This window comes from Crinia signifera, chromosome 3 (assembly GCF_055691185.1).
Source record: "Crinia signifera chromosome 3, ASM5569118v1, whole genome shotgun sequence".
Lineage (NCBI taxonomy): Eukaryota > Metazoa > Chordata > Amphibia > Anura > Myobatrachidae > Crinia > Crinia signifera.
This window is the reverse complement of record NC_139219.1, coordinates 27,361,000-27,381,750: the sequence shown is the minus strand read 5'-3', so window position 1 is coordinate 27,381,750 and position 20,751 is coordinate 27,361,000. Positions and strand designations below refer to the sequence as shown.

At 46.6% G+C, this 20,751-nt stretch overlaps 1 protein-coding gene across 1 annotated transcript in view; it reads left to right on the top strand.

Annotated features, from left to right (window-relative positions):
- Positions 1 to 18,416, top strand: part of CAPN14 (calpain 14) — a 36,325-nt gene extending 17,909 nt beyond the window's left edge. Inside the window, exons 10-22 of the mRNA XM_083175511.1 lie at positions 515 to 675; positions 1,829 to 1,992; positions 4,316 to 4,327; positions 5,401 to 5,606; positions 7,025 to 7,061; positions 8,269 to 8,319; positions 8,744 to 8,801; positions 9,980 to 10,044; positions 11,331 to 11,399; positions 12,762 to 12,840; positions 13,523 to 13,639; positions 15,384 to 15,439; positions 17,734 to 18,416. Coding sequence (XP_083031637.1) covers positions 515 to 675; positions 1,829 to 1,992; positions 4,316 to 4,327; positions 5,401 to 5,606; positions 7,025 to 7,061; positions 8,269 to 8,319; positions 8,744 to 8,801; positions 9,980 to 10,044; positions 11,331 to 11,399; positions 12,762 to 12,840; positions 13,523 to 13,639; positions 15,384 to 15,439; positions 17,734 to 17,760 — 1,102 coding nt within the window. The 3' untranslated portion in view covers positions 17,761 to 18,416. The remainder of the gene's footprint in view (positions 1 to 514; positions 676 to 1,828; positions 1,993 to 4,315; positions 4,328 to 5,400; positions 5,607 to 7,024; positions 7,062 to 8,268; positions 8,320 to 8,743; positions 8,802 to 9,979; positions 10,045 to 11,330; positions 11,400 to 12,761; positions 12,841 to 13,522; positions 13,640 to 15,383; positions 15,440 to 17,733) is intronic.
- Positions 18,417 to 20,751: the final 2,335 nt, after the last annotated feature.

The window sequence follows — 20,751 nt, the reverse complement described above, 5'->3', positions numbered from 1 at the left end:
ATGCTAGCTCGAAGTTGACTGGTTCTCTACTTGCCCACTTCTGCACCCTATAAAAGGCTTGATACATCTCCACCATAAATGCTGACTATCAGTATATACCACAAGCAGCAGTTATAATGTAGGTGGGCAGTAGATAATCTCTGCCACCTAGTGGCCGGGCATAGTACAACGCTTTCACTCATGGAACCAATTATACATAATTAATTTACCTCCTCTGAGGTCTGCAAATGAACAAAATGGCCACCTCCTGTCAGTAATTCTAAGAAGGGGGGGAAGGGGCAGGGTTTACAAATCGTGGAGAGCGAGAAGTACCAGCCAGCTCCTAATTGGCACGTTGCAGGCCATTTAGAAAAATGGCAGTTGGGGGCAGTTTGCTGGTCCTTTATCTCTCTCCACTTTATCCCTCTCCAAGGCTTAGTACATCTGCCCTGTCATAGAAACCATGGCAGAAATACAGATTAGGATTCGCCCATTACTATGAGTGGAATGACCTCTTTATATCACATTGCTGCAGGATGTCTATTGAAGACTTTGAGGCCCATTTTGTGGAGCTGGTTATCTGTAAGCTGACGCCGGATCTCCTGAGCCATGAGAAGGGCAAGAAGTGGACGTTGTCCATGCAGACGGGGAAGTGGGTGGCTGGGGACAGCGCTGGCGGAAGGATGACTTATACAGGTAAGCAGAGCCGGCAACTGTTATCTCTGGGGAAGCCACCTGCAAACCATGTCTCCCCACCTCCATTTCTAGCAGGGGTACTGGGCAGCTGAGCCGTTGGGCCGCCATCTGAGGGAGGAAGGTTGGGGGGGGGGGCTCAGTGTCAGTATAACTAGGTGGGGTGGGGGTGTTTTTTGGGGCCCCTCAGATCTGCAGGGCCCGGGATGACGGTCCTCCTTGACCCCACCCCCTCTCGCCGGGCCTGCGGTAAGTGCACTCTCTATATCCATAGCACAAGGCCATATGGTGATCTAGGGTGTGACTTGGTCCTGGGTTCCTAGACCGGGAATGGGGTTGCTGGTGGAAATGTGCAATCCAATAAATCAGGGGTTCTGAAAGTCTGCCCTAAGGACCCTCACACAGTTCACATTTTCCAAGTCACCCGCAGGTGCACTATCTATAATACCCCATTCACACCAGCCTAAATTCCCGGGTTGAGTCCAGGAACAACCCGGTACTAGCGCTGGTGTAAAAGGTTCCCGGGACAAAATGACGGGACAGCCGGTGGATGATGATGACGCAGCTCTCCGGCGGCAGTGAGGACCCTGGAGAGCTGCGTCATCTTCATCCGCGGCCTGTCCCGTCATTTGCGCAGCCGCCTGTGTGGATCCCTGGCCTGCACGGAGGACCAGCAACCGGGGTGAGTATTCTCCCCACCTCTGCTGCCATCCCGCCGCCTGCCCGCCGACTGCCCACCTCCTCCCCACCTCCTGCCGGCCTCCTTCCCGCCCCCTTCTCACACCAGAATTTGCAGGGACATTTCTGGTGTGAATGGGTCCAAACCCGGGAATGTCCCTGCTTGTCCCGGGAACTGAATTTCCGGGTTTGTCCCTGCATTTCTGGTGTGAATGGGGTATAAGGCTTGGGAACTCCCCAATTAGATTATGGGTGGGAGAAGGGAGTGGTGTGGTGGTGGGGGTTTCTTATGACCTGTTTTAGAAAGGTACTCCTCCCATAGTGGTATCATAGACTCTGGGACCCTATAGACTGTGCCCATGTCTGATTAGGAAATGGTGGCACTGGTTCATGCCCTGTGCGACACCTGAATCCTGTGCGGTCTCACCAGCTGTGTGATACCTGACATCATTCTAACTTATTGTATTGTTATTTGTAGAGTCCTACTGGAAAAATCCCCAGTACCGGCTGAAGATCTTGAAAGTAGACAACATAGACAAACACAGTAATTCCTGCAATGTCCTGGTGTCGCTGCTTCAAAAACAGAATCACAAGCACCGGAATCAGTCCCCACCGCTGTACATTGGAATGTCCGTCTTTAAGGTATGCCCATGAGGGCCGTCCTATCTATAAATACTGCAGATGGTTCAGTGATAGTAAGATAGCTGCACTATCACATACCTAACAGCAGAGGCTCCCATGTGATTATATACTAACTGGTAAGATACCTGCACTATCACATACCTACCAGCAGAGGCACCCATGTGATTATATACTAACTGGTAAGATAGCTGCACTATCACATACCTACCAGCAGAGGCGCCCATGTGATTATATACTAACTGGTAAGATACCTCCACTATCACATACCTAACAGCAGAGGCTTTCATGTGATTATATACTAACTGGTAAGATACCTGCACTATCACATACCTACCAGCAGAGGCTACCATGTGATTATATACTAACTGGTAAGATACCTCCACTATCACATACCTACCAGCAGAGACTCCCATGTGATTATATACTAACTGGTAAGATAGCTGCACTATCACATACCTACCAGCAGAGGCACCCATGTGATTATATACTAACTGGTAAGATAGCTGCACTATCACATACCTACCAGCAGAGGCGCCCATGTGATTATATACTAACTGGTAAGATACCTGCACTATCACATACCTACCAGGAGAGGCGCCCATGTGATTATATACTAACTGGTAAGATACCTGCACAATGACATACCTACCAGCAGAGGCTCCCATGTGATTATATACTAACTGGTAAGATAGCTGCACTATCACATACCTACCAGCAGAGGCTCCCATGTGATTATATACTAACTGGTAAGATACCTGCACTTTCACATACCTACCAGCAGAGGCTCCCATGTGATTATATACTAACTGGTAAGATAGCTGCACTATCACATACCTACCAGCAGAGGCGCCCATGTGATTATATACTAACTGGTAAGATAGCTGCACTATCACATACCTACCAGCAGAGGCTCCCATGTGATTATATACTAACTCGTAAGATACCTGCACTTTCACATACCTACCAGCAGAGGCGCCCATGTGATTATATACTAACTGGTAAGATACCTGGACTATCACATACCTACCAGCAGAGGCTCCCATGTGATTATATACTAACTGGTAAGATAGCTGCACTATCACATACCTACCAGCAGAGGCTCCCATGTGATTATATACTAACTGGTAAGATACCTCCACTATCACATACCTACCAGCAGAGGCTACCATGTGATTATATACTAACTGGTAAGATAGCTGCACTATCACATACCTACCAGCAGAGACTCCCATGTCATTATATACTAACTGGTAAGATACCTCCACTATCACATACCTAACAGCAGAGGCTCCCATGTGATTCTATACTAACTGGTAAGATACTTGCACTATCACATACCCACCAGCAGAGGCGTCCATGTGATAATATACTAACTAGTAAGATACCTGCACTATCACATACCTACCAGCAGAGGCGCCCATGTGATTATATACTAACTGGTAAGATACCTCCACTATCACATACCTAACAGCAGAGGTGCCCATGTGATTATATACTAACTGGAAAGATACCTGCACTATCACATACCTACCAGCAGAGGTGCCCATGTGATTATATACGAACTGGTAAGATACCTCCACTATCACATACCTACCAGCAGAGGCGCCCATGTGATTATATACTAACTGGTAAGATACCTGCACAATCACATACCTACCAGCAGAGGTGCCCATGTGATTATATACTAACTGGTAAGATACCTGGACTATCACATACCTACCAGCAGAGGTGCCCATGTGATAATATACTAACTGGTAAGATACCTGCACTATCACATACCTACCAGCAGAGGCGTCCATGTGATAATATACTAACTGGTAAGATACCTGCACTATCACATACCTACCAGCAGAGGTTCCCATGTGCTTATATAATAACTGGTAAGATACTGTACCTGCACTATACCTGCACTATACCTGCATACCTACCAGCAGAGGCGTCCATGTGATAATATACTAACTGGTAAGATACCTGGACTATCACATACCTACCAGCAGAGGTGCCCATGTGATTATATACTAACTGGTAAGATACCTGGACTATCACATACCTACCAGCAGAGGTTCCCATGTGATTATATAATAACTGGTAAGATACCTGCACCATCACATTTATCACATCACATAGCAGAGGTGCTAGAGAGACTTTAGAGAAAGAAATGTGTTAAGGTGCCCATACACGGTGCAATGATCACACCCGTTATGGGCTGGATCGCATCGCAACGAGGGTAGTCCAAAACATACGTGCAGCTTTTTGTACTATTTTACTATGTACTATTTTACTATGTACTTTTGCTAACACCCCCTTTTCTGTTATCTTGTAGGTACCTCTTGAGGTGAGTACTATACATGCCTCATTGTTTGTCATGTGATACACAGTAGCGTCAGGATCTCACTCAGATCAGTTTGCCGACCGCCATCGAGGCTGTAAATTCCACCTCTTATCCTTTGCGCGCCGAGCCCATATTAAACATAGCTGTGTTAGCTGAGCACTTGCAATAATGTCAAAATCAATAACACAATGAATTTGTAATGCCAAAAAAATAAAAATAAAAACTCCTACCTTTCAGCAGATGTGATACAGAAAATACGCCTGGACTGGGTGGGAAAGTTCACCTTTAACGGTTCTTTGCTGAGCACATTTTTAAAGCCTTGCCGTAATTTAATAATAATAATTATTATTATCCGTAATTGCACGCTTGGCCAAAAGCAGAATGATGGGGGCAGCGCGGGGCTGATGAATGCCGCTGGGCCGGCACAATAGAAATCACTGGGTACTGGGAGGTCAAATGCAGGTTTTATTGAACGGGAAGATTAATGCTGAAGGTTGTACAGCCGAAGCCGTTCACAGGCTTTGAAGGATCATAAATCCAGATATTGACTGCAACGTGCAGCCCTGTCCTCATTTATTTTACAAGCCAGAGGCACAGATACAAAACTAAATATAGCCCAATAAATTGGTGGCTTTTTACAGTCACAATTTGCTGGTGTTTTTCCGTTCAACCTTTTTTTTTTTTAAATTGGCTGAACTGCAATGTGAGGTGAACCAATCGTTAGGGCGCATCTATCATGGAAGCAGCCATTTTGTTGCAGCCATTGCTTCACCAGGAAGTAGTGACATCAATGAGGCAGCCATTTTACTGTGGCGATCAAAACAAATCTCAAAAGTAGGACCGTTGGGTGTCCAAGGTGTTGTTCCACTGATACCGACTACAGCTAGGGCACCAAATATTAAGTTTTATCCCTATTAATGATTCAGGGGCATTCAGTGGCATGAATTCAATGCCCTTTGCAGACATTTATAATATGCATGTATTTGTAATCCACCACAAGAGATCATCTCCCCATTTAGTTGCCAGCAATGAAGGGTAGATTAACGCAAGATTTATTGCACTATCTATCTCTCCAGTACCAGGGAGTTGGAAGTAAGTTACCTCAGGCCTTCTTCATCAACAACCGTCCAGTCAACAACAAGTGCGTCTTCATCAACGAGCGCGAGGTGACGCAAGATTACCTCCTGCTTCCCGGGTCCTACGTCATTGTCCCTTCCACCGCAGATCCAGACGAAGAGTGCGAGTTCATACTTCGGGTTTTCTCCAGAAAGCATCTTCTAGAGTAAGTACCATGGTTAGGCCAGCAAAATGTGACGCTACCAATTGTTAGTGATCTAGTTTGCTTACGTCATGGATAGGGAACCTTTGGCCCTCCAGCTGTATTTGAACTACACATCCCAGCATGCCCTGCTACATATTTGCTATTTGGCCTTTCTAAAACTGTTGCAGGGCAGGCTCGGATGGGCCGAAGGTTCCCCAGCTTCAACAACAGCAGGGGGGGCCGAAGGTTCCCCATCTATGGATTATGTACACACACACTTATACACTAGGGTTCATTTTGTCAGGAGCCAACTGACCTACAGTGCCAGTATATTTTTGTAGTGTGGGAGGAAACCGGAGTACCCAGTGGAAACCCACCCAATATACAAACTCTGCACAGTTAGGGCCATGGTGGGAATCAAACCCATGAACTCAGTGCTGTGAGGCAGCAACGCTAACCATACACCGTCTGTACATTCACCTGAGGTTTTCCTAATGCAGTGTTTCCTCCAGGTGCCCTGACCGTACAGGTTTTAAGTATATCTCGAATGGTTGCTATGGGCAACCTCACAGATTTCGGATCGTTAACCCTCAGGGCAGTACTTTCCTCAGGTGTAGAATGGACATTGCGGGTTCTAATGAATGAATATCTGGTTGGTCCCTGTAAGAAGGGTTCTACACAGGTAAATAGGCAACAGGCACGGGGCCCGATTCAGGTCTGCTTGCTAGGCTGCATTTACACATCCACTCGCAAGCGCCCGCACAGAGAATCCTTCGATGGCTACTTACAGCAAATTATATTTCCTCTGTTCGCAGCCGGAAAGTAGCCCAGGACTTACTTTTCAGCCGCCCGGTCTTCTGTGAATTGGGGGCAGGCGCTGACGTCATGTGACGCCAGCCTCCCGCCACAAGCAGGCAGGAGAACACCTGCGTACCCTGGGGCCCGCCCCAGCATTTCTGTGGGCGCGCCGAGTGTCCACCCTGGAATGCCCCCCTGCCTGTCAATCACGCAGTGAGCGCCCTGGCGATTGAACATTTTGCCGATGGGGTCCGCACATGTGCCTTCGCTCCTATGCGCATGCCCAGACCAAATTCGCTGCTCAGTACACAGGTCTGAATTGCCCCCACAGTGCAAACAGGTGCATACAACACGTTTTGGGATGTGGGTGTATATTTCAGTCTTAGGAACGTAAGATGGGGTGCAATGTGGGAGTGTATGCTGATATGATCCTGTGGAGCAGATGTACGAAGCCTTGGAGAATGCTAAAGTCTAGAGAGATAAACTACCAACCACTCAGCTCCTGTCATTATTCAAACACAGCCTGTAACATGGCAGTTAGGGGCCGTTGGTTGGTACTCTAGCTCTCTTCAAGGCTTAGTACATCTGCCCTGTAATGTGTTTTACATCCAGCAAGATAACACCTAATTGTTTCATTGCAGGGAGCAAGGGAAGAACCCAAATATTCTGTGCTGCAAGGTAAGCAAGCTCAAGGGGGGACACTTATGGTATAATGCATCTGACAGGCCTATTCTGTGATCAGGGCCTGGACGCAGCTCCTCCGGAACCCCTTCATCCTTTGTGCTCAGGTTCTAGCCAGATGTACTAAGCTTGAAAAAGTGATACAATGGAGAGTCCTAAACCACCAGCCAATCAGCTCCCAACTGTCACAGCACAGGCGGTGTTGGGAAATGGCAGTTAGGGGCTGCTAAGTTGGTGGATTATCACTCTCCATTTTATCACTTTTCAAGGCATAGTACATCTCGTCCTCTGTTCTCCCCTCCCCCCAGATTAATATTTACAAAAACAAAATGTGTTTACACGACAAGCCGTGCTCCCCCATTACCCCGTATCGCAACTACCGATGTAATTACCAATTTAACGAGGTTCTTCCATGTCAGAGATAACAGATGTTGTGTAGCGAGCGCTGTGCCCCTCATCACAATACATTCACTTGTCAAGGCTGAGGGAGGGAGACAGTTCTGTCAGCGGAAAATAGAGTCTCAAACTCATTCCCTTAATCCTGTTTGACAGGGATTCCCAGCGACTTCATACCTGTAGCGCCGTCAGCGGCAGTCACACAGATGAAGGGTAGAACTTACTGCCCCTTTTACGGAACACGTGCTTTTCCGCCAAGTCATATATATCATCAGGAAGATGAATTTGGTTATGGCAAAGCTCCGAGCTGGATGCAGTTGTACAAAGGGATCAGCTGTGCATTGTGCTTCAAAGATACACAAAGAATGAAGTGGAGAGAGATAACACACTAGCCAATTAGCTCCTAACTGCCATGTTACAGTCTGTGGTGCAGATTTATTAAGCTTGGTGAAGTGATAAAGTGGTTGGTACTTTATCACCGGCCAATCAGCCCATAACTGTCATTTTTTTTACACCCAGCCTGTCACTTCACAGTTAAGAGCTGATTGACCATGACAAAGTACCAGCCACTTTATCAGGTCACTTTATCACTTCACCGTGCTTAATAAATCTGATTTGAAACAACTGACAGTTGGGAGCTGATTCGCTGGTATCTCTCTCTGCTTCATCTCTCTCCCAGGGCTTAGGTAGACCCCACAGTTAGGTGAGAGGGTCGTTCGGGTTGTTGACTGACTACTTGTATCCCCAGGGTTGTGGTTTTATCTCTCTCATGCGCAGCGAATAATAAGTATTTTTTTATTCCCAACAGAAAATTGCTGACAAACAGGATGATCTGGAAATTTGGAGATATTTTGAAAAGGTGAGAGAACGGTCTCTGAAAACCGGCACCGTAACCCCGCGGGTGCCTGGCGGTGACGCAGTGACCTTTAAGGCAATTTCAGAAAGGTCACATGGCCTCATTATTGGGCCTTGGAGAGTGATAAAGTATACAGAGATGAAGTATCAGCCAATCAGCTGCTACGTGCCGTATTACAGAGCGTGTTTGAAAACATGACAGGATAAGAGTAGTTGGTAGTTTATCCCTCTCCGAGGCTTAGTACATATGCCCCTATATGTGCTATTCGGGGGGAACATAACCATATGGAGTGCATATGTCAGGCATATTAGCGCACAAGCTGGTCGTAGGTATTTTAAGCCCCATGTGGCCTTCTGGCGAAACGCGCTGAGTTTCCAGGCAAAGAGCAAGAACACCAGAATTAATTCTGTTTATTTCCCGTCAACAGCACCCAGAAATCAGTGTCTCCCAGTTGCAGATGCTGCTCAATAAAGGGATGTGGACAAGTAAGTGATAAGACAAATTATATAAAATAATGCATCAGCGTTAAATCACTGGGGGCCAGATGCACTAAGCTTCAAAAGTGATAAAATGGAGAGTGATAAACAGCCAGCCAATCAGCTCCTGCCTGCCATGTCACAGGCTGTGTTTGAAAAATGTCAGTCAGGAGCTGATTGGTTGGTTGTTTATCACTCTCAATTTTAACACTTTTGAAGCTTAGCGCATCTGGCCCAGAGCGGGATGTACCAATCACATATGTACTGACATATACAATGAGTAACACAAAGGGCAGCTCTCCCGAAAAGAGCTGCCCTTTGCGATCCCCGCGGCTGCCTGGACATCCTCATCTCTAACGGGGAAGTCCAACTGTGCATGCGCAGAGATGCTGGCAGCCGCAGAGCATGCTGGGAGGGATCTGTGTCGGATCCCTCACACAGCAATGATGCAAAGAGAAGCCCTGCAGTTTTTCCGGGGACTGGGCTTGCCGTCATTAAAGCCCACCCCCCATTCCTGTAAATGCTGTGATATTCGTGGCTTTTTGGGAGGGGGTGGTACTAAATGCTGCAATTTGCATCATTTTAGCCCCACCCACTCCTGAGAGCCCTGAATGCTGGTATTTGACCGGCAGAGGGTGGGAGTGCAGGGGCATATAGGGGGGCCCCAGCTAAATGTGGGAGGCTTGCCCATCCTTCTGGAGGGGCCAGGAGGGGGACACGATATTTGGGACCCTCCCGGCCATTCCAGGAGGGTACTGGTTTATGCATTCTTTGATATTGTAAATAAATATCCCATTTACTGTCCCTTGCGGCAGATTCCTCTCTCCCTGTAGCAGCTTGAGTCTCTATAACACCCTGTCTTTACCCTGTCTTGGTATAAAACCGCCGCTGTATTCCTGCGTGGCGAGTAGACACGAACCACAAATAAATTTATCATCGCACTTTATTAAGTTGTAGTTACTCTAATTGATCTCACTTTGTTGCAATTCAATAATTGCTAATTATCTTGATTTATGAACAAACGCTAGCCCTCGTGCTCTGGTACGGCTGTTAATCATCGCGTAACACGCTCAATGAAATCCCTCGCTGGCGGCCGCTGAGTGCGCTTGTTGCCATCTGATTTGTTTCGCTTGCCTCTGAACTGTACGGAACCTCTGCATTTACACGCTGTCTGTATTATATCCTAGGTGCGAGGCTGGCCACCGTCAAGTTCAGCCTGGATGCCTGCAAAGTCATTATGGCTCAGTTGGATGTATCCTTTCTGGGGTTTCTGCAGAAAACACTTTGATTTGTGAACTCCTCCGAACGCCCCCAGGGCCCTCTCCAGCCATTACACTGAATCAGGAACACTTTTATTTTCAGTGAATTACACGCAGCATTTCATTAGGAGCGCGCTTTCGCTGAGTCTGTGCTTTCAGTAAATCCATCTCTCGCTGGAAAGCATTTAATCAGTATTTTTGGTTTCTTTACGCCCAGTAAATGGGTCCAGCGATTGCAGAAGCTGCAGAAACACAGGTGTCCTGATGGCAGGTAGACAATGTCAACATTTATAGGGCCGGCACGGTCAGCAGTCAACACAAGCTTGTGTCTGCATTTTTCCAGTGTCGACCTTGTGCAATTAAAAAAAAACATTACCCTACTTTATTACACAGGGGGTATTAAATCTGGGGTTCTAACTGTCTGTCAGTCGGAATCCTGAGCCGTTTTTGTTAAGCTTGAATGTAGCGCAACAGTCGGATTTCAATGTTCCGTCTGTCGGATTTTGGAAAGTGGGCGTGTTGGTAACAACAGCTGTGGATTGTGAATTCGACAATCCGCGGCCCTTTCCAACAAAACAGATCTGACTTGTTTTAAAGTTTTGTCAGAATCCGCCTTCAATGCTGTCAGAATCGTCCGAAATTGAATACCCCCCCCCCCCCAAGTCTCCAAAAAGTTTAAATGAGACTGGTTTATGTACTCAGGGCAGATACGGCATATGACATCCCAACAGTCAATAGGTCGACATGGTCTAGTTTGACAAAAGGTCGACACAAGCAAAATTTTGACATGGAAATGGTAGACACAGGAGATGTAGATTTCCCAGCGATCATTAGAAGCAGGATGCGGCATTGAATTGCACCATTGCAGCCCCTAAATGCCACAACATGTGCAATCTTGCAGTGATGGGTGGGGACACAATGTTCACATCTCACAGCGAAACGCGTCAGTAAACCCTGCCCACTTCTCCGCAGCGGTGGATGGGACTTTTGAGAGTCTCTCCGGAATCCATGAGAGCAGGCAAGTGTGACTGTCCCCTGTGGCCAGGTGGGCACACTGCGTGCTGATGGAGGCACAAATAAATCTCTGATTAATAGTTAAAAGAAGAAATATTATAGTGACTTAACTGGGAATAACCGAGTAGAATCAATCATAGTTATATCATGAGAAATATACTGTATACTGTATCATTTCTCATCTAAACTGGGTGGAATACGCCCCCATTTGGTGAATGAATGAAACTGATCGCTGTGTAGTTCTACGCCTTAACTCACATTATAGGTAAACGCTTCTGGGACACTGAACATGATCGAGTTTTCCGGTCTCTGGCAGCGAGTAATCTCTTACCAGGTAAGTGATAGTAATCAGCGATCAGATCCCCGGACGTGTACGTCCTAGACCTTCAGAAGGGCCGGACATTGGGCCAGATTCAGTAAAGAAAGTCATTTTGTGTGTGGAACAAACCATGTTGCCAGGGGTCGGATTGGGACTTGGCGGCGGCGGTATGTAATATGGCGGGGGGGGGGGGGTATTGGTGGTGGCGGCGGCTATATGTAATGCGCTGGGGGGGGCTCACCTGCTGCTTCTTTCTGCTGGCCGGGCGGGAGGGGGAACAGGAGCTGGGAGCCCCTTGAAGGCAATGTGAGGTGCTGCAGCAGCCCTCCCGTGGCCATTTTGGATTTGGACAAAGTGCTGCGGCCGCTGCTCGCGGCCCAGCCAGCCCAGGGGGGAGCGCGGCCGGCCCATTTTTAATGCGTTTTGCGCCGGCCCACCGGGAAATGGTCCGGTTTCCCGGTGGGCCAATCCGCCCCTGCATGTTGCTATGCCAAGGGAGCAAATACACTTATATTGTTTCTGTGCAGGGTAAATAATTTCTGCTTTTGCATGTAGCCCACAGGTTTATTTTTACACTGCAATTTAGATTTCAATTTGATCACACCCTACCCAAATCTACTGTAACTTTCTCTGCACGTTACATCTACCCCACCTGCAGTGCAGCATGGGTTTTCCCAGTTGTGTGCTTTTTTTTTGCTTCGCTGACAAAGCTGAATGAGGCCCATTAAGGCCCTTATTCTGGTTCACTCACAAATGCAAATTCCTTCTGAAATGGACAAAACCATGTGCACTGCACGGGGGCCGATGTAAAGTGTGCAGAGAGAATTACATTTGGGTGAGTTATTTTGTTTCTGTGCAGGGAAAATACTGGCTGCTTTATTTTTACACTGCAATATAGAGCTCACTTTGAAGTAAAACCCCACCCAAATCTAACTCTCTGCGAGTGAACCAGAATAAGGGCCTAAGCGTATTAATAAGTTAAAACAATTTGCATAAAATTGCACACAGCCGTGTCTATTGGAAACAAAGAGACCCTTACAGTATCTCTAATAGCCGCAGGTATCACAGTGTCACAGCTAATGTATAGAGAACCAGCAGGAAGGAGCTGGGGGCCCCGCAGGTCTGACACACAGACCCATTGCACCCGTGTAATATCTATATAATGGCTTATATGTGCCCTTGCACAGCGCGCAACGATTGAAAGGTCGTCTCCAGCTAATCTTCCCGCATGCATTGAATAATGTTCTGTTTGCTCAGACCGAAAATTGAGATTTATTATGTGATTCGCTGGGCGCGCGGACTAAAACAATTCTATTTTTAAGCCGTGAAAGGGGAAAAAAATGGGACTTTAACCTTGTAATCACATTGTTTCCATAGGAGATCTTCCAGAGGCGAGACAATGATAAATCGGGGTATCTGAAGCTGAATGACCTGCAGGCTGCAGTACAGGAGAAAGGTAACATATTCACCAGGGGAGAGGGAGTGGAGCAGGAATACGGGGCTGTTGGTGCTTTGTCTGCAGTCACACAAAGGAGAGTGTTCCCCCATGAGGCGCAATATCTGCAAATTGGTGACAGCAAGGGGTCCGGATAATAGTGTCTAGATAAATAGTCAGTAGGTTGACACATGGAAAAGGTTGACAAGTTTTTCGTGATTTTTTTCCCTTTTATCGGATGAAATACACGGTATACTGTAGCTGTCGTGCCATTGGTTCTGCCAGGGCCGCCAATAGGGGAGTGCTGTGGGTGGCCAATTAAAATGCGGCTTGTGTACCATTAGCCAATCAGAGCGGCTGCCACTAGCTCTGATTGGCTCACCCGCTGGTGCCCCTTTGCTTCGGGACCTGCCTGCTGGGGATGAGGGACTTGGAGCAGGAGTTGGGCGGTAAGTGAAGGGAGGGGAGATGAGGGGGGGAGGGGAGATGGGCGGGGGGCCTGGACGGGCCCGGACTGGAAATCAGTCCCGGACCCCGAAATTCCTAGTGGCAGCCCTGGGTTCTGTCCGCCCAATAGAACCGGCACACGATCACTCAGCCTTGTCCAGCTTAGACCAGTGATAGGAGATAGATACTGTAGAAAATGCCGACGTTATTTCACTGTATGTTTATTTTCCCTTCTTTTCCATTGAACGCCCCCTAGGCATCACACTGAGCCCTCAGTTCTACAACTTGTTGGCGCTGCGATATGGCAACTCCTCTCTGAAAATCAATTTTGAGAATTTTGTGTGCCTCATGCTGAGGATGGAGATCAACGGGGGTACGTTCTAGCACCAAAAACACCATTATATCAGACGTTTTCTCTACCCCGGGCTGTAATAACATCGGGGCCTGATTAAAGGTCCCAGGTGCCCTAGGCTAATACACATGTAGCTCCCCGTGTAATGCTGCTATACACACGTGTATGGGCGCTCAGGGACTCGCCATCATACTGCCCATGTGCATGTAGGATCTAATGCTTATGGCATTTGAAGGAGGCTTTGGCTTTAGGCCGCCCAGCTGGCACTGTAGCACAATGTACATAAAGTAATGGTTCTATCAGTAAGTTACATTGGCGCAGTCACCTGGCAGTCACCTTAAGAAGAAGCATGAAATAAATTAAATCTCCCACAAGATGGCTGCCTCCATACTTTCATGAGGGAGAGTACTGCCCAACCATCCTCATTTACAGTAACCTTTAACATCAACTCAGAATTAGTTCTATATATGATACATAATACAGTAATGATGTTTATTTTCATGAAAATTAGATGCTATTTTGAGGTAAACTATTTATTTATGCTATTTCGTGTCATTTACGGACCTGGCCATTTTTCAGAAACACAATTGCCAAATTCTAGCTATGAAATCCGGGTGGCACCTTGGACGATTGATATGGCGTCACGTAGTCGGTTACGGTAACGCCTCAGAACGATACAGGCCAGTGTTAGAGGCCTCATAGAGGGGGGGAAGGAGTCAATTGGGAGCAGTGTTTTGCTGCCCCCTGTTGTTTGCAGTCCTGCATTGCCCACTAATGCAAGCTGTGCTCCTCCTCCCTCTAGCAGTGCCTCCTAGGCTGCGCCACACAATGTCCCTGCCACCGGCTCCACGTTCGTCTGGTCCTGGCTCGACTCGTCCCTTCCCCATGTTGTGCCATCGTCACCGCCGGCCAGCGGGACAGGTAGGACGTGGGGAAGGGACATTTATGTGTGATTAGGTGCATAGAAAAAATGCAGAGCTTGGCGCTCGCACACTTTGCCTAGGTGGTGTGTATTGTGTACGCTCAGTCCATGTGGTTGACATGTGTGCGGGCTATAGAACATGTGTAGGCAGGACATGTGATGACTATACGTCTTGTCAATGCAACCAAGCTGGAAGAATGGGGCTCAATTACACTGCAGAAAGGGGTTGGGGGGTTTTCATTTTGCACAAGTGCATCCTTCTGTACTTCCCAGAAAGCAGCCATCTTGGCCAGTAAACCAATCCCCTAATATTGGGTGCACATGGAGATGACTCTTTCAAATACTTCAATAAGTGGGGCTGAGATTAAAATATAGGGGACCATTTATGAATGAGTTTTAAATCGCTAAAATGCGTTGATAAACAGGGCCGTATAATTTAATCTCAAATCTGATAAATAGTGCTCCGGCCAATCAGCTCCCAGCTGCCATGTGTTTGAAAAAGGACTGTTGGGAGCTGATTTGTTGGAGCACCAGTGTTCATATCCAATGAGTTTTAAATAGCTAAAATCACTGTACCTAATATCACTGCTGACCCCCAGTACAGAAATGTCACTCCAGGGGTACCAACAATGTATAGGCCCATATAGAATTATCCAAAGGTAACCCAGCATCAGAAATTTCCAGGATTGCAATGGAGAACCCGACGATGTTGGTGGTGGGGAGGTGCGGGGTAGAGGGTGGAAACTCAACACACCGCGGCCTTCATGGCTAAATGAATTGAGCCCATATAGTTATATATCAGTGTATGTAATTTCACTCATTTCTATCTCTACTCCTTTCCAGAGGTGTTCAAGAACTTAAGTCAAGATGGAAAAGGAATTTATCTGAACGAGGCCGAGGTAGGTGCAGCCTACACGGTGTCCTGCGCTAGATGACGATGCTTATTCTCAGCCTGCTCTTGTGCAAGACTTCTAGCACACCCCAGAGGGCCCGGTCCTGCTGCGGTCATGTGGTGCCAGTCACAGAATCACCATGTCACATGGGCACTCTGCAAGGGAGATGCATCAAGATTCAGAGGGACATAAAGTGCTGACTAAATCAACCAATCACCATCTCGCTTTCATTTCAAACAGTATGGTAGATAAATGACAGTTAGAAGCTGGTTGGTTGATTTGGGAATTTTCTCCCCTGTATCTCTCTTCATGGCATGATACATCTGCCCCTGGGCATTGAGCACTCAGAGAAGATAGTTCATGGGTTATCGTACTTTTCCGGCAATATTATAATTTCCGCTGATAGAATAATTAATTGTAGTCATTTGCTCTGTAATAACTTAGACAAATATCCCATTTTAAATCAACTAAACGGTATCCTGACATAATTAACGCTGCGACAAATGCCGGCTTGGGCGCCCGGGGCACCTGGATCCCAGGGACTGTCTGTGTTTTACATTTGAATATGAGTCTAAAGTGTAATGTATTATGGTTATTACCGTCCGCGGGATTCATATACTGCAATTAGCGAATGCAAATACATTATTGCTCCTTGGCTTTAAGAATGATTAAGTGACGGGTCAATCAGAAGAGCTCTCTGTGGGGGAGGACGGAGCAGGTCACGAGGGGTCTGTGTCTGCCAGGGATACAGATAACATTTCACTAACATCCTTCTGCAATTGCCGTGGGCATCTTTAAAAGGTTTTAAAATCCCCTAGCAACTCTTCTTCCATCATATTTTGGCTTCGATGAGTTACAATTTATCATCCTTATAAAGTGTACTTTATAATTGGGGAAGTCCCCCGTTCTTGCTCTTCTGTTATCCAGTGGTTTAGAGGGTGTAAATCAGGGATGGCCAAACCGTCCTCCAGAGTTACCCACAGTTCATGTTTTCAAGGCCACCTGTGGTTTGTGTCATTTAGGAAAGAATGCACTACATGTTTGAATATGTGACAATTAGTAATGACTGCACCTGTGCACCAGCTAGGTGGTCTGGGAAATGTGACAGTAATGACCACACCTGTGCACCAGCTAGGTGGTCTGGGAAATGTGACAGTAATGACTACAGATGTGCACCAGCTAGGTCAGTGGTAGCCAACCCTAGCCCTCGAGAGCTACCAACAGTTCACATTTTCCAGACAACCTAGCTGCTGCACAGCTGCACTCATTAATCACTGATATATTTTAAAAGATACACAGATGGAGCTAATTAGCTCACTTGTGATTCTGTGAGGAGACCTGCAAAACATGCACTGTTGGTAGCTCTCGAGGACTAGGGTTGGCTACCCCAGAGCTAGGTGGTCTGAAAGACATGAAAGTTAGTAATGACTACACCTGTGCACCAGCTAGCCGATGTGAGAAATGTGACAGTTAGAAATTACTACACCTATACTCCAGCTAGGCGGTCTGGGAAATGACAGTTAGGACTACACCTGTGCTCCAGTTAGTTGGTCTTGGAAATGTGACAGTTAGTAATGACTGTCCTGTGCACCAACTAGGTGGTCTGGGAAATGTGAGCGTTAGTAATGACTGCACCTGTGCACCAGCTAGGTGGTCTGGTAAATGTGACAGTAATGACTGCACCTGTGCACCAGCTAGGTGGTCTGAGAAATGGGACAGTTAAGGTGCGTACACACGGGGCAATATGATCGCTGGCAATATATTGCTAGCAATATATTGCTCAGCAATCATATTGCCCCGTGTCCCGTTTTCATCTGCGACCAGAGATGGTCGCAGATGAAAATTTAAACACTGCTGGGTGAAGAGGCAGGGGATGTCGCTGGTCGGAGGAGCATGTTCCTCCGACCAGCGACCATTCAGGGGCTGAAAACGGGAGCGCGCACCCAGCGATTTATCGCTGGTGCACACTCCAATCACTGGCAATATGGTCGCTCAGCGACCATATTCCCAGCAATTTCAGCCCCTATCGCCCCCGTGTGTACACAGCATTAGAAATGACTACAGCTGTGCACCAGCTTGGTGGTCTGGTAACGTGACAGTTAGTAATGACTACACCTGTGCGCAGCAGCTAGGCGGTCTGGAAATTGTGGACTGTTGGTAGATCTTGAGGACCGGTTTGGCTGCCCCTGGTGTAAACTCAAAATGCCTGATACTCAGGAAAGTCTGATGTTCACAGATGCTGATTGTGTAATGTCTGTCTGCAGCTTCCATCACCCTAATACTGACTTTCATCTTTACAGTGGATGATGATGACTGTTTACTCCTGAGGACAGGATAATGATGACCTCATATTCCTTAGGACTAAGAAACAATTTGCTGCTCTTTTCTGCTGATTCTACTGCCACCATCTGCTGTCTTCACCCCCAAGCTTTTTTAAATGACTATTATGACTCTACCTTGAAAACCATTTGTGCCTGATTCAGAGGCGGGCGCTGCAGGAGCGCTTAATACGCCTCTGCGGGTATCAGCCCTCCCCTGGCATACTAGCGTGTGCCTGAGTGTACAAGCACTGAGATGTCCACATTCTGCATCTTGGGTGCTGGTGAATGTAGACACGCCCCCACTGGCTCACCAGGTGTCTCACCACTGACACTTGCAGGTGTCATATCAGGTGCGTGGCCACTGTGCCACGTTTATCGCTCTGACACCAATTTCTGATACCGTTTAAGCCGATGTCAATAGCACCTTTCGTGCGTGATCATCCCGGTCAACTACGTGAATAATGGCATTTCGTGCGGTTTGCACCCGACTCCGAATCATGCCCCTTTGTGTTCCGGTCCGAAGACATTTCTGAAACCGTCATTATTTTTTGTATTTTTTTTTTTTTTAATCGACCTATTTATTTATTTATTAATTGTTTTGTGGATTTATGAACTTATTTGGACTCATCTGTGATCGAGAGGCCGTCAGAGGTAATCAGAAGGTGAGGAAATTGTTCATTATCGTCCAGTTACATCCAGTATTGAAATATCACTGTATATGTCAGGGTACGAGCAGGGAGACGGAATGTGGCCCATGACTTGGAAAGCTGCAGTATGTTTTCTTGCCTGCAGGTGTCGCTCCCTCTATGGCTTTTTAATGAGTTACCAGCCGTTACCCAAATGCTTACCAAAGATAGAAAGGGTACTAGTCAAAGCATAGATGGTTAATAGGTCGACCCCATGGGGGATACAAAACGTTGACAGATGAAAGGTCGGTAAGACAATGGTCGACACACAAATGTAAGACAATGGTCGACAAACAAATTGTTGACATGTTTTTTTGGGGGGAGGGGGATTTTTAAAAGTTCTGTTTAAAAAATAGTGGTCTTTTCTTGTGTCGATCATTTTCATGTCAACCTTTTAACCCTGTTGAATTTTGTACCTGTGGAACTTAGACACAGTCAACCTTTTTGCATGTCGACAATATGGATTCGCCTATTTTTGTAGACCTTATTACACACATAGATGGGCATCCGTACCTTCAGGCTATAGGGGGGTGCCCCATGTATTTAAAACTTAGGGAGAGTCAAAAATCGTATACGTGGATTTGGGTAAGGGAATGATGACATTGGATCTGTGCTTGCAGTGTACGGATTGCTTAAAATACGTAACCTTTTTGTGGAAGCTTTGTACAGTGCTAGAAACTCCGAATTACACCTTCATTCCTTAAAGTATGCATTGCAATCAATGTTTCACAAAGTTGTCTTCAATAACGATCATCTTCACACCAAGGGCCTGATTTATCAACACATTTTATTATACACAACGGGTTTTAAAACCCATTGCCTTTGATTCAGTGAAAAATGACAGTTGGAAGCTGATTGGCTGGCGCACCGTGTATCACACGCATTTATCTGTTGCTATAGAATAGTTGTGCTAATAACAGATGCCTTTGCTTATCTCTACCCAGCCGGGCAGTGCTGCCTGTTCTGTATGCACAGTCTCCCTACCTGCGCCGCGCGTGATCACATTACCGCCGCACCGGCTGCAAGCTGCGGCTGATCTCTGTGTCACGGTGATAAAATCTGAGTTACTGTAGTGTTGTATCAGTTTTATTACAGGGGATTCAAAGCTCTTCCCTGTTCTGCAGAGATGAGCGCCGTAGATCATTCCGTTACTGTCAGGGCGCTGTTCTGCACGGAGAGAACCGAGGGATGCAATTACATTTAAATTGAAGCGTCATTAACTGTGTATTACTCCTTTCTGTAAGGAATATCGTCGGAGAACATTCATTTAATGAGATATTTACATTTATTGCAGGGGACCGGTAGCCGGGAAGCTGCAGCGTTTTTTTCTTTATCCAATTTAACATTTGCTCAGGTTCTAGGCTCATTAATGCGTTGAAGGTGTAATACCGGTTGTGTGTATATATGGGGTGCTCTGGATTTCTATGGACGCTTATCTTTCATACGCAGGACTTTTTTTGTTTTTGCTTAATTATTTTTAACGCTCGAAGAGAGATGAAATTGTGAGAGATAAAAATACCAAGAAATCGGCTTCTGTCGTTTTTCAAGAACAGCCTGTAACATGTAAGACAGAATCTGGTTAGAACTTTATAGCTCACAATTTTATCTCTCTCCAGACTTTGATAAATACCATAGTGTTGTTTGAGCCTGTCTCTATAAGCCAGAAGGAAGCTTCAGTCATTGTGTCCCCCTTCCCTCTGCCCGCAACCAGCTGTGACCATCGCTGCATGATTGTATGCAAGGACGCCAACAGAGACGGTGGCGGCTGTCAGTGGGCACAGGCTGGGAGGTGGCCAAGCAATGCCACCAATATGGTATGTGGCATCTTCACAAAGGCCTATGGCTATGGGCCGGATTCAGGTTGGTTTGCAAAAGCAAACTCCTTCTTTAAGGGACAAAACCATGCTGCACTGCAGGTGGGGCAAATGTAACAGGTGCAGAGAGAGTTACATTTGGGAGGGGTGTGTTCAAACTGAAATCTATTGCAGTGTAAAAATAAAGCAGCCAGTATTTACACTGCACAGAAACAATAACTCCCCCAAATGTAATTTTCTCTGCACCTGTTACATCTGCCCCACCTGCAAGGCAGCATGGTTTTGTTAAAAGAAGAAGCTTGCTTTTGCAAACCAACCAGAATAACCCCCTATATTCATTGAGATCCCCCCAGTGAGTGTATGCAGCCTAGCGACCCGGTCTGAATCAGTCCTTTAATTTAGATACAAACACAATTATAAATCACGTAGCCAGAAGAGTCATCGGGATGAATAAAACCACAATGGCGTCATTTAGCATACACAGCAGTACGTGCGCA